Source organism: Myotis myotis, unplaced genomic scaffold (assembly GCF_014108235.1).
Source record: "Myotis myotis isolate mMyoMyo1 unplaced genomic scaffold, mMyoMyo1.p scaffold_m19_p_3, whole genome shotgun sequence".
Lineage (NCBI taxonomy): Eukaryota > Metazoa > Chordata > Mammalia > Chiroptera > Vespertilionidae > Myotis > Myotis myotis.
This window is the reverse complement of record NW_023416335.1, coordinates 177,933,471-177,957,537: the sequence shown is the minus strand read 5'-3', so window position 1 is coordinate 177,957,537 and position 24,067 is coordinate 177,933,471. Positions and strand designations below refer to the sequence as shown.

General features: G+C 42.0%; 1 protein-coding gene and 1 non-coding gene across 4 annotated transcripts; both read left to right on the top strand.

Annotated features, from left to right (window-relative positions):
- Positions 1-4,479: 4,479 nt before the first annotated feature.
- MED21 (mediator complex subunit 21) lies at positions 4,480-21,697 on the top strand. 3 transcript variants are annotated; one of them, XM_036302090.1, is made up of 4 exons: positions 4,480-4,562; positions 7,666-7,780; positions 8,585-8,685; positions 21,098-21,697. In XM_036302090.1, the coding sequence occupies exons 1-4, from the start codon at positions 4,521-4,523 to the stop codon at positions 21,347-21,349; spliced, it is 510 nt and encodes a 169-aa protein (XP_036157983.1). In that variant the 5' UTR covers positions 4,480-4,520; the 3' UTR covers positions 21,350-21,697. The 3 variants fall into 3 exon arrangements, with proteins under 3 accessions (XP_036157983.1, XP_036157984.1, XP_036157985.1); XM_036302091.1 differs by lacking the exon at positions 21,098-21,697 and adding an exon at positions 9,941-10,407; XM_036302092.1 differs by lacking the exon at positions 21,098-21,697 and adding an exon at positions 9,941-10,407 and having other exon boundaries at positions 4,540-4,562; positions 8,572-8,685.
- LOC118652190 lies at positions 19,822-19,928 on the top strand. The gene has a single exon (XR_004966460.1). It is a non-coding gene; the product is annotated as a U6 spliceosomal RNA (small nuclear RNA).
- Positions 21,698-24,067: the final 2,370 nt, after the last annotated feature.

Here is a 24,067-nt window from a genome sequence, read left to right as displayed (position 1 = left end):
TTCCTTTTGTTTGGGGTTCTCTGCGCTTCCTGGACTTGTAAGTCTATTTCTTTCACCAGGTAGGGGAAGTTTTCTGTCATTATTTTTTCAAATAGGTTTTCAATATCTTACCCTCTCTCTTCTTCTGGTACCCCTATAATTCTGATGTTGGTACGCTTGAAGTTGTCCCAGAGGCTCCTTACACTATCTTCATATTTTTGGAATCTCTTTTCTTTTTTCTTTTTCGGTTGGGTATTTTTTGTTTCTTTGTATTTCAAATCTTTGACTTGATTCTTGGGATCCTCTTGTCTGCTGTTGGATCTCTGTAAATTATTCTTTATTTCAGTCAGTGTATGCTTAATTTCTAGTTGGTCCTTTTTCATGTCCTCCAGGGTCTCACTATACTTATTGAGGGACTCATTAAATTTATCAGCGGTTTCCATAAAATTCTTGAAAAACCTTATAAACACGGCCTTGAACTCTATATCCAGTCATTTGCTTTCCTCCATTTCTGCCATTTGTGACTTGTTTCTTTGTGTCTGCATTTTGGCTGCTTCCCTGTGTTGATAGAGTGGCTTTGTGTGCTAGGTGTCCTGTAGGGCCCAGTGGCTCAGCCTCCCCAGTTACCTGAGGTAGCTATGCCTTGGTTGTTGTAGGATCACTGGGAGGAATTGACCTCCAGGCCAATTGGCAGTGAGAATCAGCTGTGTCTGCAGTGGGAGAACTTCTGTGCTGAAGACACCCTTCTGGGGCAAGACTTGCTTCAGTGGGGCTTTGGTGCTCACTGAGACTGCACCCTGAGTGTGTCCCTTATGGATCTGAGGAGTTGTGATCTGGATGGTCCCCCTCTGACCACTGGGTACAGTGGCTCTTGGATCTAAGGAGGTGCTAATTTAGCCTCTGCCTGAGGTTACACAGCAGGAACTATGAAGAGAACTGCAGATTCCCCTTCCTTTTTTTGGCCCTGATGAGGCTCAGCTGTGAAGCAATGTAAGCCGCTGTGGGGCCTTGGGCCTTCTCTTGGAAGTTCTGGGTCTGTCTGGCCAGGCTGCAGTTAGGTATTTACAGGTTACAAAGGGCCGGGGCATTCATATGCAAAAGCCTCTGCTGCAGCCTGGGTGGGGCGGGGGCTCAAGGAATCAAAGGGTGGAGCAAGCAGCTATGGCGGAGCCTCAGCCCTGCCCTAAGGAGTCGAGAGTCTCAGTGTCCCGGTAACGGCTGCAAGCAACTCTGAGGGAAAGCCGCCCTCAAGTTCGCCCGCTGCCAAACAGTCCAGTTTCTCCCCGTATGAGTCCTGGGTCCCCAGAGACTTCCCGGAACTGGAGTTCAGAGCCGTCGGGAGCTTGTGACTCCCTCCCGATTCAAAAAGACCACCGCGTCCTCAGGTGCCAGCCCTTTCCGCGCGCGCGAGCCCCCTACCTCTGCACTTTACTTCCGCAGCTCCTCTGGCTCTCAGTGTGCTTTTCTTTCCTTCTAGTTGTAGAATTTACACTCAGCCATCCTTCCTGTAGTTCTGGATGATGTCCGTTTTGTGTTTTTGATGTGTTTTTCAATTGTGGGAAGCAGCAATTTCCCGGTGTTTATCTATGCCGCCATCTTAGTTTCCTTCCTCTGTATAATATTCTTTATTTCAGTCAGTGTATACTTAATTTCTAGTTGGTCCTTTATCACAACATCGAGGGTCTCACTAGATTTCTTGAGGGTCTCATTAAGTTTATCGGTGGTTTCTAGAAAATTCTTGAAAAACCTTAAAAGTGTGGTTTTGAACTTTATATCCAGTAGTTTGCTTTCCTCCATTTCTGTCATTTGTGTCCTGTTTCTTTGTCTTGGCATTTTTTATGCTTCGCTGTGTCGATAGAGTGGCTTTGTGTGCTAGGTGTCCTATAGGGCCCAGTGGCTCAGCCTCCCCAATTACCTGAGGTAGACACTTTTGGTGCACCCCCTTGTGGGCTTTGTGCACAGTCTTGTTGTAGTTAAGCCTTGATTGTTGTAGGTAACACTGTGAGGATTTGACCTCCAGGCCAATTGGCTGTGAGAGTCAGCTGTGTCTGCAGTGGGAGAACTTCTGTGCTGAAGACACCCTTCTGGGGCAAGACTTGCTTCAGTGGGGCTTTGGTGCTCACTGAGTCTGCCCCCTGAGTGTGTCCCTTATGGATCTGAGGAATTGTGATTGGATGGCCCCACTCTGACCACTGGGTACACTGGCTCTTGGATCTAAGGAGGTGCTAATCTAGCCTCTGCCTGAGGCTACCCAGAAAAAGCCAGCTGTAAAGCAATGCAAGTTGCCCTGGGGCCTTGGGGCAGCTGCAGTTTGTAAAGTAATTTTCAGATTACAAAGGGCCAGGCCTTTCATATGCAAAAGCCTCTGTGCATGGTTTGGGCAGGGCGGGGTCCCAGAGGATCAACATGGTGGGCGGAGCGAGCAGTACAGCTGCTCTCAGTCTGGCCCTCAGAGGCCCTGGCAATCGGCAATTGCTGCGAGCGCCTCCGAGAGAAAACTGCCCTCGAGTTCCAACCCATGCCAGACAGTCCAGTTTCTCCCATATGATTCTGGTCCCCAGAGACTCGCCCGGAACTGGAGCTCAGAGCTTGAGACTCCCTCCCGATTGAACAAGACAACCATGTCCTCAGCTGCCAGCCCTCTCCGCATGCACCTCCGCACCTTTGTATTTTACTTCTGCACCGCACCTCCTCTGAGTCTCGGTATGCTTTTCTCTTTCCTTCTAGTTGTAGAATTTCCACTCAGCCAGCCTTCCTGTGGTTCTGGATGATGTCTGTTCCATCTTTTAGTTGTATTTTTGAAGTGGTTGTGCGAGGCAGCAATCTCCGGTGTTTACCTATGCCGCCATCTTGGTTTCTCCCCAAAGAATCTTCAGTAACCACCAGAGGCTTACCCTGATGACAGCAAAAGGCCACCTGCTCCACCATCCCGCCATGGCTGACGCCCACCATATCCCACACACGCTCCCTGGTGGTCAGTGCATGTCATAGTGACCGGTTGTTTGGTTGTTCTGGTTGTTCCACTGATCGGTCTATTTGCATATTAGCCTTTTATTATATAGGATTATTTGGGAATGGGAGAGGAGGTGAAGCAGAAGTGGAGCTTCCCAGTTAGCTTCCTAGTTTGGGGTCCTAGTAGATCCAAAAAGCTAAATTCTCCATGGACAGTTTCCCTCATTTTCCCCCTACCCCAGGAGGATAATCGGAGATAGCCTGAGAAAGAGTGAGTCTGTTTCAAGTCCACAAACCAGTCCTTGGCTGATTCCAGGCAATTTTCTTTCCCACTACCCCCAGACTAACTTCCCTTAATATCAAGTTTATACTATCACTCGTTCCCCTTAAACTCCCAATAGATCCCAACTCTAAGTCTAAATTGCACAGTTCATCTTTTAAGAAATTGAACCTGCCCTTCCTGTGCCTGTCGCTTATTTTCCAGGAACCTCTCTCTTCCGACTACACCCTATAAACCTCCACTCTCTTCTCCACTTCCCTCAATCACACAAACAAGAGATGGGTATTAGTTGCTACACTCACATCTTACCCCCTAACTCCAAATTCTCTTCTCACTTCTGTGAATGGAGACCTTCCTTCTCTGTACTCTGTACTGTATTCCAACACAGGCAATACAGCTCACTTTGTACTTAATTGTTTCAGTCAGTTTCCCCAGCACACACTCAGAATTAAAGCACACACCCAGTCTCCACTCGGATAAAGGCCTTTCTCAAAAACAATAGAGGAGGCACCTAATCCAGCCATTCCGGATATTCGGGTGATTTTTAATTTGTATTTGTTGAGGTCTAAGTCGGTATTGTGACTCCCAAGTATTCTTGAGTTGCTTGCTGTGTATGTTTTGTGGTTCATTTAGAAAGCAAAAGCAACGTAAAATAAATACTCCAGTAGATGTTTAAAAAGGAATACATGGGTCGGGCTGGCATAGCTCAGTGGTTGAGCCTTGACCTATGAACCAGGGGTTGTGGGCTCGTTCCCCAGTGGGAGGCAGCGGGTCAATGATTCGCTCTCATCATTGATGTTTCTGTCTCTCTCCCCATCTTCTTTCCTCTCTGAAATGAATATCTATCTATCTATCTATCTATCTATACATATACATGTATATATATATATATACGTATATATATGTATATATATATATACATAAATATATAGATAGATAGATAGATAGATAGATAGATAAAAGGAATACGTGGGAGGGTAGGGAAAATTAACGTCTAAAAACTGCAGGACCTAATCTCCGTAAAGTGTTTACTACCTAGAAGCCTGGAAAACAGTAGAGTATGTTAGCTCCCAAAGCCAGAGGGCCCCAGACAGCCCCCAAGTTATTGAAAATAGATGCAGCGGAGGCCTTTCCCTGATGGAACGGGTCTAAGTGATGTGAGTAATAAGCCTTAGCCAAGTCCTACCTGTCAAGTTGTGCTCGACTCCACCCCTCCCGAGAACGCGGCCCTGTGATTGGCCAGGACGCACCCTAGCGCTGCCCAATCGCGTACCAGCAGCCGCAGCGTCTTTTCACTCAGGAGAGAAACATGGCGGACCGGCTCACGCAGCTGCAGGACGCCGTGAACTCGGTGAGCAATTCCACTCGATTAGTCTCCGTCTTCCCCTTTTCTCGGTAAAGCGAGGGAGGAAAAGGGGCTCGAGACGCGACACCCGGGAGTGGAGGGCGGTCCGAAACGGCTTCTGCAAAAGGCGGCCGGGCGGGGGGGCTGGGGCCGGCTGCCCGCGGGGCGGAGGGCGGCGGAGGGCGCGGCGCGGCCTCTTTCCGCGGGGAAGGGAGCGTCTCTGTGGCCGGCCTCTCAGACCTCCCGGTCCTGTCCTGTCCTCCGGGAACAGCTGTTTTGTCAGGGATGCGGATAGGATCTCTTCCCGTTTGGGAGGCGGGGAGAAGTGGCGGCCGCGCTTCCTCTCTAATCAGTTTTAACCCGCGGGGGCGAACCTGTGCTTTGGCGATTGGATCAATGGCCGTTGGCCGAGCGTATCCTTTGCCAAAGCTTTCGTGTTGGCGCGGGAGTGATGGCGAGGTGGGAAGTTTTGTTTCCTCTCAGTTGGCACCTATAAAGACCAAGGATCTCGCCCCATGTCTTGGCCACTCCCCAGCATAAAACAGTTTTGGGGGAAAGTGACGTTTCAGTGGTAGTGAGTTTTCTAATCCTCGTATATTTCCATTCATTTAAGTCTTGTTTAGTTTCTCCCCAAAAGCCTACCTCCTATTGAAGGGCGTATCTTGTAAGTAGCCCCCGTCCCCCCTACTTTCCTCCTTCTGATTGTTGCTCCTGACATGCCCACGTGGAACATATCTGCAAACCATAGGATTCGTGTACTTATTACCATTAATAGTTAATTGTTTTCTATTGATAGTTATATTTCTCATTGTCATTCTGTTTATACTTTGATGTCCCGGGTAAGGTGCCTTTGAAAAGAGAGAGAATATGTTGATTGGAAAACCTGAGTACCCGGCCCCTTGCCAATGTTTTCACACAGGTTGCTACAAAGTTTTGTTGCATCCGTTTTTGTACACTTGAGGAGTGCATCTGCTTGTGAGAAACTGATCTACCCCGTGTGTGTATAAAAGACGACCTTTCAAGGCCGGGAGGACCAGCCCCTAAATGTTGATGAATTCACCAAGATAAATTCTACCTAGTGGTGACTTTCCTGGGTTGCCAGACAACCTCCCTCAGGAAGATACTCCTTTGAGGTTTTACAAAATCCAGTCGGAGTGATGCTATTGGATAGAAATGATATTTAGGGAAATGTTCCATATTCATACCTGTCTTGTAGCCAGAAGGAGAGTGAAAACGAAGTTAATATGGCCTTAAGGCCAGGGTTGGCATGCTGGTTATTGGATTTTGGGGGGAAACCTCTAGGTTTACTAGTATTGAGTGCCTACAGTATATATAAGCACATGTCATGTTTACAGAGAGATGCTCCTTAAGGAGTTTACAGTCTGATTAGAAAGATGTCATATACTCAAGAGACATTTTAAACAATGCAAAAGCAGTATGTGGTTAGGGAGGTACAATGAATCAGGTGTTTTAGCTGTAAGTGCCAAAGTGAATTGGAATATAGAGTAAATTCCCTAAAATAGAGGGAATCTTCTTAGCGTTTATCTGAATTGTAATTACTTGTAAAATTATTAAAATATTTTTGTTTTTTAATGAGTTTTATGTCTATATAATTTTATAAAAATGTTAACATTATTTCAGAAATTCATTCATAATCCCACAAGGATAGCATTTGTTTTACACTCTAAGAACTCTGTAAGGGTAGAAACTGTCTAGTTCTCTGTATCTCTGTAATGTTTATACATATGCAGTGCATGTCATAAAATTGATTTTTGATAATATTTGTTGAGTAAATAGATCTTGAGAGCTTCTGAAGCACAGAGCAGATAGCCACTGTGTTGAATATTTTTTTGTGTTTTCTCTATTCCTCATACCAATGCTGTAATGTGAGAATGTTCCTGATTTTAAAATTATAAAAAAAAACCCTATCCAAGTTACTAGAACCAGAATTAGAATCCATGTTTGTACAGTTTCTGAGCACTTACAACTGCTCCATTACATTTGTAAGATGTGAGCAAAAGCAGTGTAGTCAGGAATCAGCTTATCACTAGTTAGGTATAGATGAAGAAGCAGTAGAAAATGATGTAGAGTTGATTTGGATTATTGAAAGCTGTGAAACAGCCTGAAGAATTGGAGATTCATCTTGAAGGCCATGCTGGGTGAGCTCAAAATGCTTAAGCAGGGTAGAATAAAATAGTGAACTAGAAAACAGTAAGGAGGCTATTATAACAATTCTGATGTGAGGTAACTGGTTGAACTTGCATAGCAGCAGTGATGATAGGAGAAAAGGGCAAAATTTGTAGTATTAGCAGGAGTTGAAGATGAAAGGAAAGTAAGAGCCTGAAGTTGTACTGGTTGACTACGAGAATCTCAATACATATTAGATGTTAAAGGAAACAATTGACATTGAGCTCTGTCATTCAAATAATGGCAGAAAAATTTAGTGGAAATGCTTATTCACAGATTGGAAATAAGGAATTGAGATTTGAGAGGTCAGGACTATTAACAGAAGTTGGTGGGGAGGCAGGAAGTTTGGAGCTGGTAAAGAATTAGTATTCTAGATCTTCAAAACTGCTTATGGAATAGTTTTAGAGCACCAGGAGTTTGAAAACTCGAGTCATGAAGAAAAACATTTCTAAATATTTAGGTACTATCTTTCTCCCACTATTTCTTTAGACTTGTAACTACGCTGATCTCAAAAAAAGGATCAATACTTGTATATGAGTTGCACATACTATTTTATTTACCTTGGAGCTATACTTAGATATTAGCCAGTCAAATTTGCTTTTTTCCACTCCTACCCCAAAAAAGTTGTTACTTGTGCTTGCAACAAGTATTGGCATGTATTTCTCTTATCATTTTATTACCTTGGGAAGAAAAGAAAAATTATTTTGTATTTCTTTTTAACTCTTTCAAGTGGATTGCTACCAAACATAATTTCTTGGAATGGTCAGAACATTTAATCGCTGTTAATAACTGGCTAATTTTATCCAAAATTACTTTTTTCTGTTTTATTCCCTTGCTCGGAGGTCATTATTATAGAAACTTATTGTTGTTGCATTACCAATAAAGTCCTTTCTAACTTTGACATGTTTCCTTTGGCTTCAAGCTTGCAGATCAGTTTTGTAATGCCATTGGAGTGTTGCAGCAGTGTGGTCCTCCTGCCTCTTTTAGTAATATTCAGACAGCAATTAACAAAGATCAGCCAGCGAATCCTACAGAAGGTAAGTTGTTTTCTTGGCTTCTCTTAGTTTGATTCTCATATTACTTGTAATCTTTTAAAATTAGATTTATTGAGAAATGTGGCTTATTTGTAGCTTTCAAAAATATTGTGTGAGAATATTGTTAGCTATGTCATAAAGGAAATTAGTTTGTTATAATCAATTTGACATAACATGTCATAGTTCTGTTTATGTCAAATAACAGATTGTTATTCCTTTAGAGGAAAAATTGTAGGAATTGAACTGAATTTTACTTCTGGGATTTTTTTTTTTTAGAAATCAACTTTATTTTTGTTTGTTTGTATTTTTGTTAATCCTCACCTGAAGAATTTAGAGAGAGTAGAAGGGAGGGCAAGAGACACATCAATTGGTTTGCTCCTGCACGCACCCTAACCAGAGACGGGATCATATTTGCAACCAAGGTACATGCCCTCGGACTGGAATTGAACCCTGAACCCTTCAGTCTAGGGGGGCCAGTGCTCCAACCATTGAGCCAAACTGGCAAGGGCACTTCTGGGATCTTAATAAAGAAGGCATCCCACTTACAGATTTTTTTATTCAAATGACCATCAAGTTGCCCTAAGAAGGGATCTATGTTATGGTTAATTCCCAATTTGAGTTAATATTAAAGGGTAATTCTTAAACATGTATTAGGTTTGATGTGTTAAAATTACACATTAATCATTAGAAGCCTAGTATAGAAAAGTTATATATTAAGTTTTCTGGTTTCATTAACTTAATGTTTAGTTTCTGTTCCTGAAAACTTAAGTTTCTCTAATACCCTAAAGTAATAGTGTCTTTTTCTAGAATATGCCCAGCTTTTTGCTGCACTGATTGCACGAACAGCAAAAGACATTGATGTTTTGATAGATTCCTTGCCAAGTGAAGAATCTACAGCTGCTTTACAGGTAAAAATCTCTTTTCCTTTGAGTACTTTGCTAATAGGGAATTTTGAATTAAAGGAGATAGATTTAACCCTTTTCGGTCCAACCTCGAGGCTGACTTGACAGACCAGGCAGTAGGAGCAGGCCCAACGTCGAGCAATAAGAACATTAAAAAGTTCAACATTCAATCCCATCGATTAATTTGGACCAGACTGTTTGAGTTCCAAAAATAACATTGGACCGCAAAGTGTTAATACTGTTTGTTGTAATATTTAAAGTTTAAGATTGAATTTTAAAGTGGGAGTTTCATTCATTGTGGGTTAGTGTAATCTGTTAAAGACTGCACTGAATAGCCTATATAATAAAAGCCCAATATGCAAATCGACCGAATGGGAGAACAACCGGTCGCCATGATGTACACTGACCACCAGGGGGAAGATGTCAACGCAGGAGCAGCCCCCAGCCCTCAGGCCCCAGGCCAGTCAAGGTGGGTGCCAACAGGGGCCCCCTGGTCGCCCCGCAGAGGGAGGCAACCAGTGGCAGGTGGCGCCAGGCTGGCTAAGGTGGTGCCAGCGGGGGCCCCCACTATCGCCCCACAGATCAGCCGTGATTACTGGCCTGGCCTAGGGACCCTACCCGTGCACGAATTTTATGCACTGGGCCTCTGGTGTATATATAGTTTTCCAATTTTGAGTTCTAAGGACTCTTCCTATTTTTCTCAGTTTGGCTCTTTACCTAGCAAAGAATGAGAGGAAGAGGGCATTCTGGATGTGGAGTAGAATAGTAGTGTCCAAAAGCAGTGTGGAAGGAGTCATATATAGACATCCAGAGATCTCTAATTAAAATTTATTGTTTTAAATAATTCACACAAGGGCAACTTTTTTTTAAAAAAAAAAAATACATATTTATTGATTTCAGAGTGGGAGAGAGAGATAGAAACATCAATGATGAGAGAGAATCATTGATTGGCTGCTTCCCGCTCCTCCCTCCCCCTCCACTGGGAATCGAGCCTGCAACCCAGGCATGTGCCTTTGACCAGAATCGAACCTGGGACCTCTTAGTCTGCTGGCCAACGCTCTATCCACTGAGCCAAACCGGCTAGGCTGGGAAACTTTTAATAGTTCCCTGATTTTAGAATTTTTGCCACTGAAAGCTCCCTCACTATGCCTGTATAGTCATTCAGATTTAAAAGTAGATACTTCCGCAGTTTCTTTCTTTCTCAGCTCAATCTCCAAGTTTTTCATTTCTCAAAAGATTTTTAAATTTGTGTCTTATAAAGGCTGCAAGCTTGTATAAGCTAGAAGAAGAAAACCACGAGGCTGCTACATGTCTGGAGGATGTTGTTTACCGAGGGGACATGCTTCTAGAAAAGATACAAAGTGCACTTGCTGACATTGCGCAGTCACAGCTGAAGACAAGAAGTGGTACCCACAGCCAGTCTCTTCCAGACTCATAGTGCCCATACATAGCATGTGGCTGAGAAAAGAACTGTTTCAATGCCATTAAGAATTCTGTATCAGATTTAGATGTAGGCCTTGCCAACAGTTACAGAAACATTAAGCACTATAATGTTATCTTTTTCGCTACTTTTAATAGTCTTCTATTTTCACTCTTGATAAATTAGCTTGTAAAATTGTGATTGAATCAGCTTTAAACCGTCATTATATCATTTTTTATTATCTGAATGAAATTGAGGCAGCTATTGCACTAATGATTATAATTTAATTAAACAACTGTGCTATAAAATTCTGTTGTGACATAATGTCTATCTTTATTTTTATCATTCTACAGTCTTTTTACAAATAAAAACATCCCTCAAGCCAGAGGAGAGGTGGTAAGGGCAGAATACGGGATATTTCAATTGAGGCTGGTTTCCTTCTGCCCCTTTAGAGGTCACATTGTAGAAATTTGGAGCTTGAGCAAGGAACGTTTGAAACTCTGTAGCTTTTAAGAAACAGAATTAGTGTGGCTGAACAAGAGATTAGGTCACTTTTATGGAAACTTTCCTCTTTTTCCAGAACCTCATGCCCACTCTAGTAGATTGTACTTGTTTCTCTATGGAATTCCCATGCTATTGTGAAAATTTTTCTTCATTCTGAACTACTTTTTTCCTATAACTTTTCACCTGCTTCTTTTCATTCTTCCCCTTAATTTCAGCAGTGAAGTATGTTTCCTGAGTCATTGATTAATTCTTATTCTTTGTATTTATCTGAAGGTTCTGTCTTCTGATCTTGGTAAATTCTCAACCTTTATTGCTGCATTGTAATCTAACCAGAACATACTTCCACTCCATCAGTTACTTCAATATGACTTTCTCTATTGCACTTTAGTTTGTTATTGCTAACATTTGTGTCAGCATTATTAAGTATGATTACTCATCCAGCTCTTGGATATCCTTGAATCTACTGATTCTCTCCATAGAAAGCTGAAGGTAAAATTTAACTGTTTCTGTCTCCCGAGGCTGCATTTTTTAGGATATCCTGAGCTACATTTCCTGTAATCCGTTACTTATCCAGAGTTTAAGAAAGAGCAAGAACAATAGTCAGAGAGTCTCTCTGTTATTCCCATCATAATCAAGCTCTGCCACAGTTCTTGAAAAATGCTGCTGAGAGGAACTTTTAATGTCTTTAATGTAATTTATAGAATCATTAACTTTTAAAATTATGTTAAATGTTGTCTATACTAATAGATATTTAAAATGTATGGCTTTTCTCTGACATCACTTAAAATGCACTTTATTTTTAAACATTGGCATGAGATTTCTAGATGATAAAGAACCACAAAAGAAAGTAATCTTCAAAATACCGAACCCTATCAATACAATTAGCCCCAAGAGACAGTAGGAAAATTTGTAGCCTAAAGCTGTAGGTTGACTACTGTTAAAATATTACCCCTACCTGAAAGAAGCTTTATATTTGATATTGTCCCCCCAGTTTCAGGTATTACAGAACAAAATCCATAAAGGTTATATACAACTAGAGGCCCGGTGCACAAAAATTTGTGCACTCGGGGGGGAGGGGGGTCCCTCAGCCCGGCCTGTGCCCTCTCGCAGTCTGGGACCCCTCGGGAGATAACGACTTGCTGGCTTAGGCATGCTTCCGGGTGGCAGAGCGCAGGCCCAATCCTTAGGTGCAGCCCCTGGTCGGGCTCAGAGCAGGGCCGATTGGGGAGTTGGGGCGCTGCCCCGTCATGCACAGAGCAGGGCAGATTGGGAGGTTGTGATGCCACCCTCAGTCACACTCAGGGTAGGGCCAATTGGGGGGTTGGGGCACCGTCCCCTGTCACACTCAAGGCAGGGTCGATGGGGAGGTTGTGGCGCCACCCCCTGTCACGCACAGAGCAGGGCTAATCGGGGGGTTGGGGCGCTGCCCCCGTCACCCACAGAGCAGGGCCCATCAGGGGGTTGGGGCGCCGCCACTCTCACACTCAGGGTAGGGCCGATGGGGAGGTTATGGCTCTACCCCATCACACACAGAGCAGGGCCCGTGGAGGGGGGGTTGGGGAGCTCCCCCCTATCAGGCACAGAGCAGGGCTGCTCAGGGGGTTGGGGCCCCGCCCCCTGTCACACACAGAGCAGGGCCCGTGGGGAGGGGGTTTGGGAGCTCCCCCCTATCAGGCACAGAGCAGGGCTGCTCAGGGGGTTGGGGCCCCGCCCCCTGTCACACACAGAGCCGCAGGGCGATCAGGGGGTTTGGGCGCTGCCCCCTGTCACGCTGATCCCGGTGCCGGGAGGCATATTACCCTTTTACTATATAGGGTAGAGGCCTGGTGCATGGGTGGGGCCCGCTGGTTTGCCCTGAAGGGTGTCCTGGATCAGGGTGGGGGTCCCCACTGGGGTGCCTGACCAGTCTGGGTGAGGGGCTGAGGGCTGTTTTCAGGCTGGGAGTGACTGAAGTTCCCAACCGCTCCTTTTTTTCTTTTTTTTCTTTTTAATTCTGGGCCAGCTTTACCTTGAGGCTTGGCTCCAGCTGTTAGGCCTCCACAGCTGAAAGTAGGTTTCTGGCCTTTGCTTACAATGTTGCGAATCTGCTGGCTGAAGTCCGGCGGTATTTGTTACAATGTTTCTTAAACTGCCCACTCAGAGGCCTGCAGCCGCAGGCGGGGAACGTTGGTTTCCTCCAACGATCCTCTGTCACTGAGGCAAGCAAGCCTCATGTTAGTTTCACGCTGCCTGGCTGCCGGCCGCCATCTTGGCTGACAGTTAATTTGCATATCTCGCTGATTAGCCAATGAAAAGGGTAGCGGTCAATTACCATGGTACGCCAATTACCATGTTTCTCTTTTATTAGTGTAGATAGCTTCTTGTATCCATAGTTTTGTAGACATGTTTATTGGATCAGGAGATTCTCAAAGCTAAAATAGATGTATAGGCAATGATGATCTCGCTGCCTAGAAAACAGCTTTGGGAAGACCAAAAACTGAATGTTCTTATCTTTCATCCCCTCATCTATCTCTCCCTTCCCTTTAACCCAGATCTAAATTGTTTTAAGAATTAGTAGACAGGCTGGGTAGCTCAGTTGGTTAGAGCATGGTCCCATACACCAAAAGTTTGGGGGTTTGATTCCCAGTCAGGGCACATACGTCAGTTGTGGGTTCGATCCCCAGTTGGGATGTGTATGGGAGGCAACTGATTGATGTTTCTCTCTCATATCAATGTTTTTTCTCCCTCTCCTTTTCTCTAAAATCAGTAGAAAAGCCTGGACAGTGTGGCTCAGTGGTTGAGTGTTGACCTATACACCAGGAGGTCACAGGTTTGATTCCCAATCAGGGTGTGTGCCTGGGGTGGTGGCTTGATCCCCAGTGGGGGATATGCAGAGGTAGCCAATCAATGTTGATGTTCCTTCCTCATCACTGTATCTATATCAATAAAAACATATTTAGCCCCGGCTGGTCTGACTCAGTGGATAGAGCGTTGGCTTGTGGACTGAAGAGTCCCAGGTTTGATTCTGGTCAGGGGCAAGTGTCCAGGTTGTGGGCTCGATTCCCAGTGGGGTTTCCCTTTCCCTCTCCCTTCCTCTCTGAAATCAATAAAAATATATTTAAAAAAAAATATGTTGGGGTCCAGCCCCAGCAGGTCCAGGGGTTCCCAAAGGTGTGGATGGAGTCGGCGAAGAAGGAAGGACTCGAGGCAGTGTTCAGTTGATCAGCATGGTTGGATTCTCTTGCCTGGTTCTAGCCAGGATCTCCAGCCAGGTTCTGTGTTTTATTGTCTTGTTACATCTGTATTTATACCAGTTGATTTTAATCCTATCAATTTCTATTCCAAAGGTTAGGGTGTTTCTTATCTCCATTCCAGGGAGTAAAGATTATGTAGCTTAAGCATGATTGTTTGTAGTTAAAGTGATTAACTACCCGCCTGGCACTTAGTTAAGGGGTTTTATTCCCTAGCTAACTTCAGGGAAAAATCCCTGCCTGGGGAAACACCCTTTCTCGGAGAGGTGACCTTGGTTAAAACACATAGCGCCAAGAAAGGGAGCAAACATATTAAGAACAGTATGCCGTATACGCCAGGTCCCTTGGAACATATGCTGTGCAGATGTTTCTTCCCTGCAGCGACTGTGTCAAGCAGCAAGGATGGACCGGCTTCCGGCAAAAATCCATTTAAAAATAAATAAAATCAGTAGAAAATATCCTTGGGTGAGGATTAAAAAAAAAGAGTGAATAGACATTTGGTCCTGCCCAAAAGATCCACAGAGACATTTGGCCCAGGCCAACAGTCCCTTGATGTTTGGTATCATTCAGAACATCCATGAGCATATTTGGTCTGTGCTGAATGATCCTTGATATTTGGGCCTGTCCAAAACATCCATGCTTAGAAAAGTTCCCTGGGTTTAAATAGACCATAACAGTTATTTGTACTTTTGGTTTACAGGATTAATATATTAAAAATAACCATTGTTTTATTGATCCAATAATTGTGTGGTGTCTGCTTTGCCAAGAATAGCTTTTCTTGCTTCAGAAGCTAGTAATGGCACATGCCATTAGGTAGATGGATTGGCGAGGACCAAATATCGCCATGGACAGTTTGGACACGACCATATGTCAAAGAACTTTTGGCGTAGACCAGATGTCTGTGGACCTTTGGACAGGACCAAATGTTCTGCAAGGGTTTGAAGGAGGGAAATCTTAGAGTTGGGGCCATCGTCTCTGTCTTCCCAAAGGACCACAGACCCTGTTGGAACTTCGTGGAGCCCTCAGGGAAACCAGGGGTGCAAACCTTTATGGCTTTGTTGGATGTAGGTACCTAAGTTGCTATTATACTTGGTCCAATGGGGAGAAGGGGCACCTGAGTTGAACTCGAGATCTGGGCAAAGTGATGAGGGAGGGAGGGAGATAAATATAACATTTTGGCCAGGCCCTTGAGGCTTTTCTGATGCACTGTGGCCATGGCTTCTACTGTGACTATATTATTGGGATAGACATCCTGTACAATTGTAATTCTCCCCCACACAAATGGCAGCGAGGACATTCCCACTCAGGATGTAATGTTGAGAGGTAGTAGTGTGATGTAAAACAATCCCCTACCCATCTCCCTGTCCATTGCCTATGGGGTGCCTGGCCACTGACAACTCACTTGAACCCTGTGTTCCTGCAAAACTAAGACAGTTAAACCTTCCAACCTACTGTATGGCAAACAACTACTTTTCCCTCTGTGACTGAAATATCTGTGCATTACCCCTTTGTTTACAGACCCAGACCCTCCAATTCCCACTCTTGGTCTCATAAATAATTTATCTGTCCCATAGACCAGTTTAGATAAAATGTCCTCTAACTTGGCCAAACTTTAGGCTTCTTCCCCATAGACCCTTGTACTGGAATGTGGAATAGTTCCCCCTTCATGACCCCTCCTGAAAATTGACCACAAATAAAAAGACATTCCCTGATCAGTTGTCCCATTAGGTCATCTGCTCATCTTCACACCCAGATTTTTCTAGCCTTGTTTACTTCTTCCTATTTAAAAATAGCCCACCCTGGCTGGTATGGTTCTGCTGGTGAGAGTGTTGTCTTGTGCACCAAAGGGTCACAGGTTGGTTCCCAGTTGGGGAGCTTATGGGATACAACCAACTGATGTTTCTCTCTCTTGGTAATATTCTCCCTCTCCCTCCCTCTCTCTCTGGAATTAATGAAAAACATATCCTTGGGTAAGGATTTAAGAAAAGTCTCTTTCCACTTCATCTTTGAGATCTGAGATGCTTGCAAATCTTATGATCAGAGCACTCTTTCTATTGCTATAGTCTTCCTGCCCCTATTTCAATAGTTCCTTTCTCCCGATTGCAGTAATTTCTCTAATAGTCTTCTCATACCTACATCTGGATTTGTTTTCACTTGATACTTTCCTCACCTGTATAGGAAAAAAATCCCATGACACATCACATAGCCACAGGGCTAAGGCTGGACCAAAAGGGCAGAGGAATTTACTGGGAAGTAATAGGAAATCGATCTCTGATTCAGAACATCTTGTGTGCACATCCAGGATAAAATTAATAAAGGTGAATATTACAAACGCAACACTTTAGAACAATTCAGAGATCAAAGGGAAATCATAATGGGTATAATTTGGAACTTAATGAAAACAAACTATATAGAAACTTCTGGCATTGCGCTAACACAGCATAGCAGACAATGCAAGTATTTTCTTGTTTACATTAGAAAAAATGAAGCTGAAAATTTAAAATTTCAACTGAAAGAAAGAAGGAAGGAAGGAAATAATAAAGCTAACAGAAGAAATTAAGAAGAAAACCTTACTGTGAGAGAATTAGGAAAGCCTGAAGTTGGGGATTCAAAATGAGTAATAAAATTGACCACTTAGACAAGCTTGATCAAGCATAAAAGAAAGATGGCATAAATAAACAATATGAAGAATTAAAATGTCATATGCATTGATTTTAAAATAAACTTCTTCCCAATATTTGAAAATTTTGGTCAAAAGGATATAGGTATTTCTAGAAAGAGCAAATAGGATCAAGAATATATGTAAATCATGATCCTTCTTTCACCTTTAAGGAAATTCAACCAATAGTGAAAATTCTTCTCCCCAAATAAAGTGCCAAACCTAGATCAGTTTAGTAGTTTTACTAAACTTTCAGAAAAAATTCCAATTTTACACAAAACAGATAAAACTCATTATCAAAATCTGACAGTACAAAAATAAAGATGACAATTTCACTCATGAACATGCAAAAATTATTAGCAAGTTATAGCCATTTTATGGAAAGAAGAGTCAATATTTTAAAATGTGTCAATTTTCCTCAATAGGTGCATAGATTTAACATAATTTTAACTAAGTTTCCAAATAGGATTTCTTTTGGAAAATATATATATTTTATTGATTTTTTACAGAGAGGAAGGGAGAGGGATAGAGAGTTAGAAACATCGATGAGAGAGAAACATCCATCAGCTGCCTCCTGCACACTCCCTACTGGGCATGTGCCCACAACCAAGGTACATGCCCTTGACCAGAATCGAACCTGGGACCCTTCAGTCTGCAGGCCGACACTCCATCCACTGAGCCAAACCAGTTAGGGCCCAAATGGGATTTCTATGGAAATTGGCAAGTTATTTCTAAAATTTATACAGAAGTACTAAGTTTTGATAGAAACCAAGATACTTCTGAGGAAAGATAGAATGATAGAGCTCGCCTTTAATAGTAATTAAGATAGCACATATCAGTACAGGAATAAACAAATAGACCAATGGAAGAGAATAGAGATCTAACAGAAATTGTAGAGATAGAAAAACTTGATTTGTGACAGATGCTGTTGCAAATCATTGAGCTTGGACTAGAATAAAATTGGTGCTGGGACATTGGTTATTGGTTATATACATGCCATTATTAAAGTCAACGCCTGTGGAGTTTCTTTTGGGGGGGGAATAAAAATGTTCTGGAATAAGATGGGGGTGAACAACTGTGAATATACTAAAACACTGAATTGTGTACTTTAAAAGGATGAATTTTATCTCAATAAAGCCATTACACACACACACACACACACACAAAATCCATGCCGGGTAGATTAAAAACTTATATGTAAAGGGCAAATGTAAAAAATGTTTTTGAAGACAGGAAAATATGACTTTGGGGTAGGAAAATATTTTTTAATTTTATGTATTTTTTAAATCTATTGTGGTGACACGTGTTAAAATTATACAGGTTGCAGGTGCACAATTCCACAACATATCATATGTATGCTGTATTGAGTGTTCACTATTCCAAGTCAAGTCTCTGTCCATTAAATAGATGCAAAAAGTTCACATCATAAAGGAAAATAAGTTACAATAAACAATATGTGTTAGACATGGTTTCAAACTTTTACACATACTAATTTTAAAAAAGTTAATAGACTCAACTGAATTAAAATTTAGCCCTGGCTGGTTTGCTCAGTGGATAGAGCAGCAACCTGCAGACTGAAGGGTCCAGGGTTTGATTCTGGTGAAGGGCACATGCTCCGGTTGCAGGCTTGATCCCCAGTAGGGGGCGTGCAGAAGGCCACCAATCTATGATTCTCTCTCATCATTGATGTTTCTCCCTCTCCCTTCCTCTCTGAAATCAGTAAAATTTTAAAGTACTCCAAAAGAGTGGAAATGCAAGCTCAACCTGGGAGCAGGCATTTGCAATGCTTGCAATTGGACAAAGGGTTACTATCTGGACATGTAAAACTCTCCGATGAATCAATAAGGAAAAGACAATCCATTAGAAAAATCACATGAGTGGGGGTGTTGGGTGGCTGGGGGAGGGCAGAGGGATTGAACAAAAAAGAAAAAAAACCACTCATGGACAACAGTGAGGTGATTGTGGTGGAGAGGGGGGCAGGTGGGTGGAGGTGAAGGGTATAGTGGGGATAAATGGTAATGGATGGGGACTTGACTTTGGAGTGGTGAACACACAATACAGTGTACAGTGTTGTGGGATTGTGCACCTGAAAACTAACTATTTAACCAGTGGTACCCTAATAAATTCAATAAAAAAGAAAAACAATAATGCAATTTAAAAAATAAAAGAAAAATCACAAAATACTTAATCATTCCACAGTAGAGGAATTGTCAATAAAGATGCAAAAATGCTCAACCTCTTTGGTAATCAGGAATATTTGACTGGCCTTCCACATCTTTAGGAAGGCTCACTTTTCAAGACAGGAGGACAAAGCATACTTAAAAAAAACCCATTAACATGCTAGCTTGATACATTTTATACATTTGGCTATGTGGTCCCTGGGCTTCCATATATTCTCCACCAGGGCTGCATATGGGGCAGGCCTATACATACATGTTTATATAACTTAAAGAAAAGCAGGGAGATTCCACAGACAAATTTCAGGGTAGTGATTTCCTCTGGTGGGGAGAAAGGAATGCCATCAGGGAAGAGCACCGAGGGCCTTTTGAGGTAGTATAATATTATTCTTTTTCTTGAACTGGGAGGTATGCGTTTAATAAAACTTAATATTCAATGCAAACTATGTTTAAAATCACAGTTTCTATAAGGCATAAGGCAGCACATTTGTAAGCAGCATCAGATATTGTTTTATCCTTTTGAATTTAGCAGAACTGGCTGGCTAGTACCCATTGTAGATATTGCTGGGAGATCTTCCTCCACAGGACTAACCCGCACTCTCCCTTGTATTCCTTCTGAACAGTTCAACAGTAACTAGAACTTCAAAGATGATCTGCTCGCTGCTGTGCCCCTGCTCCTCATCCTCGCCCCTGCTTCTTTAAGGTTATCTTTTCCCCCCTGGTTGCCCAAGGAAGGCCTCAGATAGTGGTGGGAAAACTCCCTTAAGGCACTGATGCCGCTGGTTGTGGCTTCTGAGACCAAACAGATATCAGTGTTTTACCACAAGAGGGCAGTTTGACCCTGAACTTTAGTTCTATTTAGGAAGTGGTTGGCCTTAACCGGTTTGTCTCAGTGGATAGAGCATTGGCCTGCGGACTGAAGGGCCCCAGGTTTGATTCAGGCCAAGGGCATGTACCTTGGTTTTGGGCACATCCCCAGTAGGAGGTGTGCAGGAGGCAGCTGATTGATGTTTCTCTCTCATCGATGTTTCTAACTCTCTATTCCTCTCCCCTCCTCTCTGTAAAAAATCAATATGTATATATATATATATATATATATATATATATATATATATATATATATATTTTTTTTTTTTAAAAAGAAGTGGTTGGGTGCTCGCTTTGGCAGCACATATACTAAAATTGGAATGATACAGAGAAGATTAGCATGGCCCCTGCACAAGGATAACATGCAAATTTGTGAAGCGTTCCATATTTTTAAAATAAAAAAAAAAGAAGTGGTTGGATAGGATATTTTGTGACTCCCAGGGTACCTGGGGATTAGCTAGCTTGGTAACAGCAGCCAGGAGTTAAGATTCCCCTGGAGTCCACTTACAGCTAGTATTATGATTCTGATTTGAACTAGTGTCGTCCTGGGGCCAATAACTTGAGTCTGATGATCAAATGTTTATTTTCGTCTGAAAACAAAAGCACAGTGACACAACTCCATTGGTTTAAGACGTTTAGGTTCATCATAGAGAAGTTAAGTGCTGGGTGAGCCACAAGGAAGTGAGTACTTTCTCTGGATGGTAAGTTATCTTTTATGTGCACATTCGTACATGTCTGTGTGTGTGTGCTGGATAGGCCACACAACAGAACTCTGCTACTTCCTAGCTGGAGGGCAGCCTGTATGGACAGGCAATGTAGTTAGTGATGAATAGTGTAGGCATATGCTACCCTGCCTGAGGACTACCCTTAATTAATTTGTATGGATATTTAGATTGTTTTAAATATTTGTCCAACACAAATGAAACTACTTTTATGTACAAGAGTTTATATGAACATATACTTTTATTTCTCTTGAGTGAGTAACTAGGAGTAGAATGGCTGGGTCATATGATAGGTGTATATTTAACTTTTTAAAGAATCTGCAAAACTGTTCTCTAAGAGATTGTATGGAAATAATACACAAAATAAAACAAACACATTTGTCATTTTAAGGGGAAGGGAACACTTAACAATGACTGAGAAAATATGTATTTTGAAAGAAACACCTCTAATGTAAGGCATTTTGACAATAGATGTTTGGACATATTTCCATCCTTATGGGATTTTGTTGCCAAAAATTATATATGTCAGCTTTAAAAATCTTCCATCAAAACACTTATTATATTTCTAAAAACTATCTGTCCTATTTTTAAATCTTCTGAAAAGATTATTAAATCTTCTAAAAACTATCTGTCCTATTTTTAAATCTTTTGAACCCATTTGTTTAAAATATGAAAATGCAAAAACTTTGCAAGAACAATTGTTGACATTTGGGAAAATGGATATTTGCTACTTAAATTTTTTTTAAAATAATTGGTGGGTGTACTGAAAAATTAGTACTCTGATTTTGTATGATGCTAACTCTTCAATTAACTCCATAATCCTTTCTTTTTTTGAAAAGCACTTGTGGGCATTTGATGAACTTCCCTCTGTGTGGCTTCAAGCTACCAGGACACAGGCCTCCCCAACAGCCTTAATCTTCTCCTCAGTGCTCCTGCTGAAGAATTGGCCTTCACGATGCAGACTGCTTTGGGAGTTCTCCCTTCCCCAGAACTTTGTAGTAGCCCCATTGCACCATGTCAATGATAGGAGCAGCACCAGTCCTGTTGTTTGGTTTTGGTTTTGGCAGCATTTACCTGTGTCTGCTCCCTGACCAAGGTCCACAGTTTATCAAGGTTGACAGTTGGGCAGAAGCTCTGGTTCCTCTTGAAGACATAATCCTCATACCAGCATTCCCAAAGGAACCTGGGTGAGATTGGTCAAAGTTGATTCTGTGATGATGTGTGTGTGCCAGCAGCATTGCCTCCGCCTCCCAATGCTCATTGTGCTGCTGATGCAGCCATGGCTGTGGCTCCTGGGCCCCAAAGTTTCCGGGTCTTCCTCAGTCTGGATGGCACATTGGCGGCCAAGACAAAAGAGCTAATTTTTTGCAGGATTTTCTTCTTTAGATGTGAGAACCATTAATACCAAATATTGAAATAACTTAAACTTGTAACCAGAACTTCATATCACTTTACTCCATGGTACCAAACCAAATTTTATAAAAACAAACATACTCAATTATATTTCTGTCACTAACATTCTTTTTTCTGTGAAGGCAAAGAAATGTTTTATTGATAGTAAAATAAAATATTATATTTAAGAATATTGTTTAATTTCGATCTCATCTTTTCAAAATGCCTATCTTTGTAGGCATGACTTATAGTGTGCCAAATATATAGCACTACGCATGTAGTTTATAAAGAAATAAATATATACATACCAGGGATATCACCTCAACATTTGTTTGGATGGAGTATCTAATGAAAAAATTTGAGGATCATGGGCCTACATGATGACAAAGCAACCCATATACTGTATTTAATTAAATACCAGGTTATCTCAATGGCAACATTTACTCAAAATATTATTTACCTACTATCAAAGTAAAAAAAACAACTAGAAAGTGGTACATGTTAATCCAGGAATTAATGTACTATAGAAATCAATTCTTAGTGGAACCCTGCGCCTGTGCCATCAAAACCCTTTTTCTAATACAGCTAAGACATTACTTACCCTTTTCACTGTGTTGGCATTTGTACTGATGAGGCAAAAGCAATGTTGGGGAAACTGCTGGATCCTTAGCATAAATCAAGGCACTGCATTCAAGCTAGTCATCACAGACTTTACTGTCATACATGTACAAGAATAAATAAAAACAAACAATTTCATTTAAGGATTCCCTTGATGAAGCAGTAAAAGTTAATTTTATTAAATTCTGACCCTTGTATACATCTTTTTATTATTCTACTAGAGGCCAGGTACATGGATTCGTGCACCGGCAGGGTCTCTCAGCCTGGCCTGCGCCCTCTCACAATCTGGGACCCCTTGGGGGATATCGGACTGCTGGTTTCAGCTTGATCTCCGCAGGCAAGGCCGAGGGACCCCACCAGTGCACGAATCCGTGCACTGGGCCTCTAGTATGCATATAAGAACCTTGGTTAATTTCTTCCCGCCCTCCCCCCTCCCCTCTACCTTCTGAGATTCTTCAGTCTGTTCCATGTTTCCATGCCTGTGTGTTGTTGAGCATCTGCCCCCTGGTGGTCATTGCGTGTCATAGCTACTGATTGAACGGTCGCTAAGGCTTTTATATATATATAGACTAGTAGCCCGGTGCACGAAATTTGTGCACATTAAAAAGGAATTAATTGCCCTAACCGGTTTGGCTCAGTGGATAGAGCATTGGCCTGTGGACTCAAGGGTCCCAGGTTCGATTCCGGTCAAGGGCATGTGCTGAGTTAGTTTCCTTCCACATCCAGTGTGGAGTAGGGTTCGGTATCTGAAAGAGGAGCCGCACAGCAAATGAGAGAAAAAGACACGAGATAATTTGGAAATGTTGGGGAGCCAGGCGGGCAAGTCCAACTCAAAGGGAGAGACTTCCTCCAATGCTCTGGCCTCTCCAACCTTTTATTTGGTCTGGGGTAGCCCTAGGGTAAGGAGGTTTGTCTGGGGTAGCCCTAGGGTAAGGAGGTTTCAATGACACACAGATTAGGTCATAACATGACCCTTAGGCAATTTACATGATTAAAGGTAGGGAGGTTGCTTCAGCTATCATTATCTAGATTAACTGGGTGGTATCTAGATTAACTTGGTGGTACACAGTCCTGACCTTTGCTAGGGCTTCAAGGTTACTAACTTTTGGGGTCTCTGTCTATACTCAGCTAATGAAGACAGTAAATGGTTTCCAGCAGGCATGTACCTTGGTTGCGGGCACATCCCCAGTGGGGAGTGTGTAGGAGGCAGCTGATCGATGTTTCTTTCTCATCAATGTTTCTAACTCTCTATCTCTCTCCCTTCCTCTCTGTAAAAAAATCAATAAAAAATATATTTTTTTTAAAAAGGTAATTAATTAGCAGAGATATTTTAATATTGCTATTTGCCCTTTCTCTATAATAGAAGTGTGAGAAATGAAAGGAAATTAGTAAAATGTATATGAAAATAATATATAAATTTATTAATAAATAAACAGTAACAAAAGGATATAACAACAACAGAGGCATGATATAAAAATGACAAAAACATTATATGAAAACAACAAAAACATGATATGAAAACAACAAAAACATGATATGAAAACAACAAAAACATGATATGAAAACAACAAAAACATGATATAAAAACAACAGTGGTGCAAACAATGACTGATAAAGTGATTAAACTAATTCTAATATCTCCCTGTACACCACATTAAGAGTGAAAACACTTTCAGAGTGCTTGACTAATTTCCCTTGTAATGAAGTATTTAGAACTTTAACTGTAACATCACATGCTCTTCAAACTTGAGAGAAAGCAACATATAACTGACCACGTGCAAAAACAGGTTCAGGTAGGA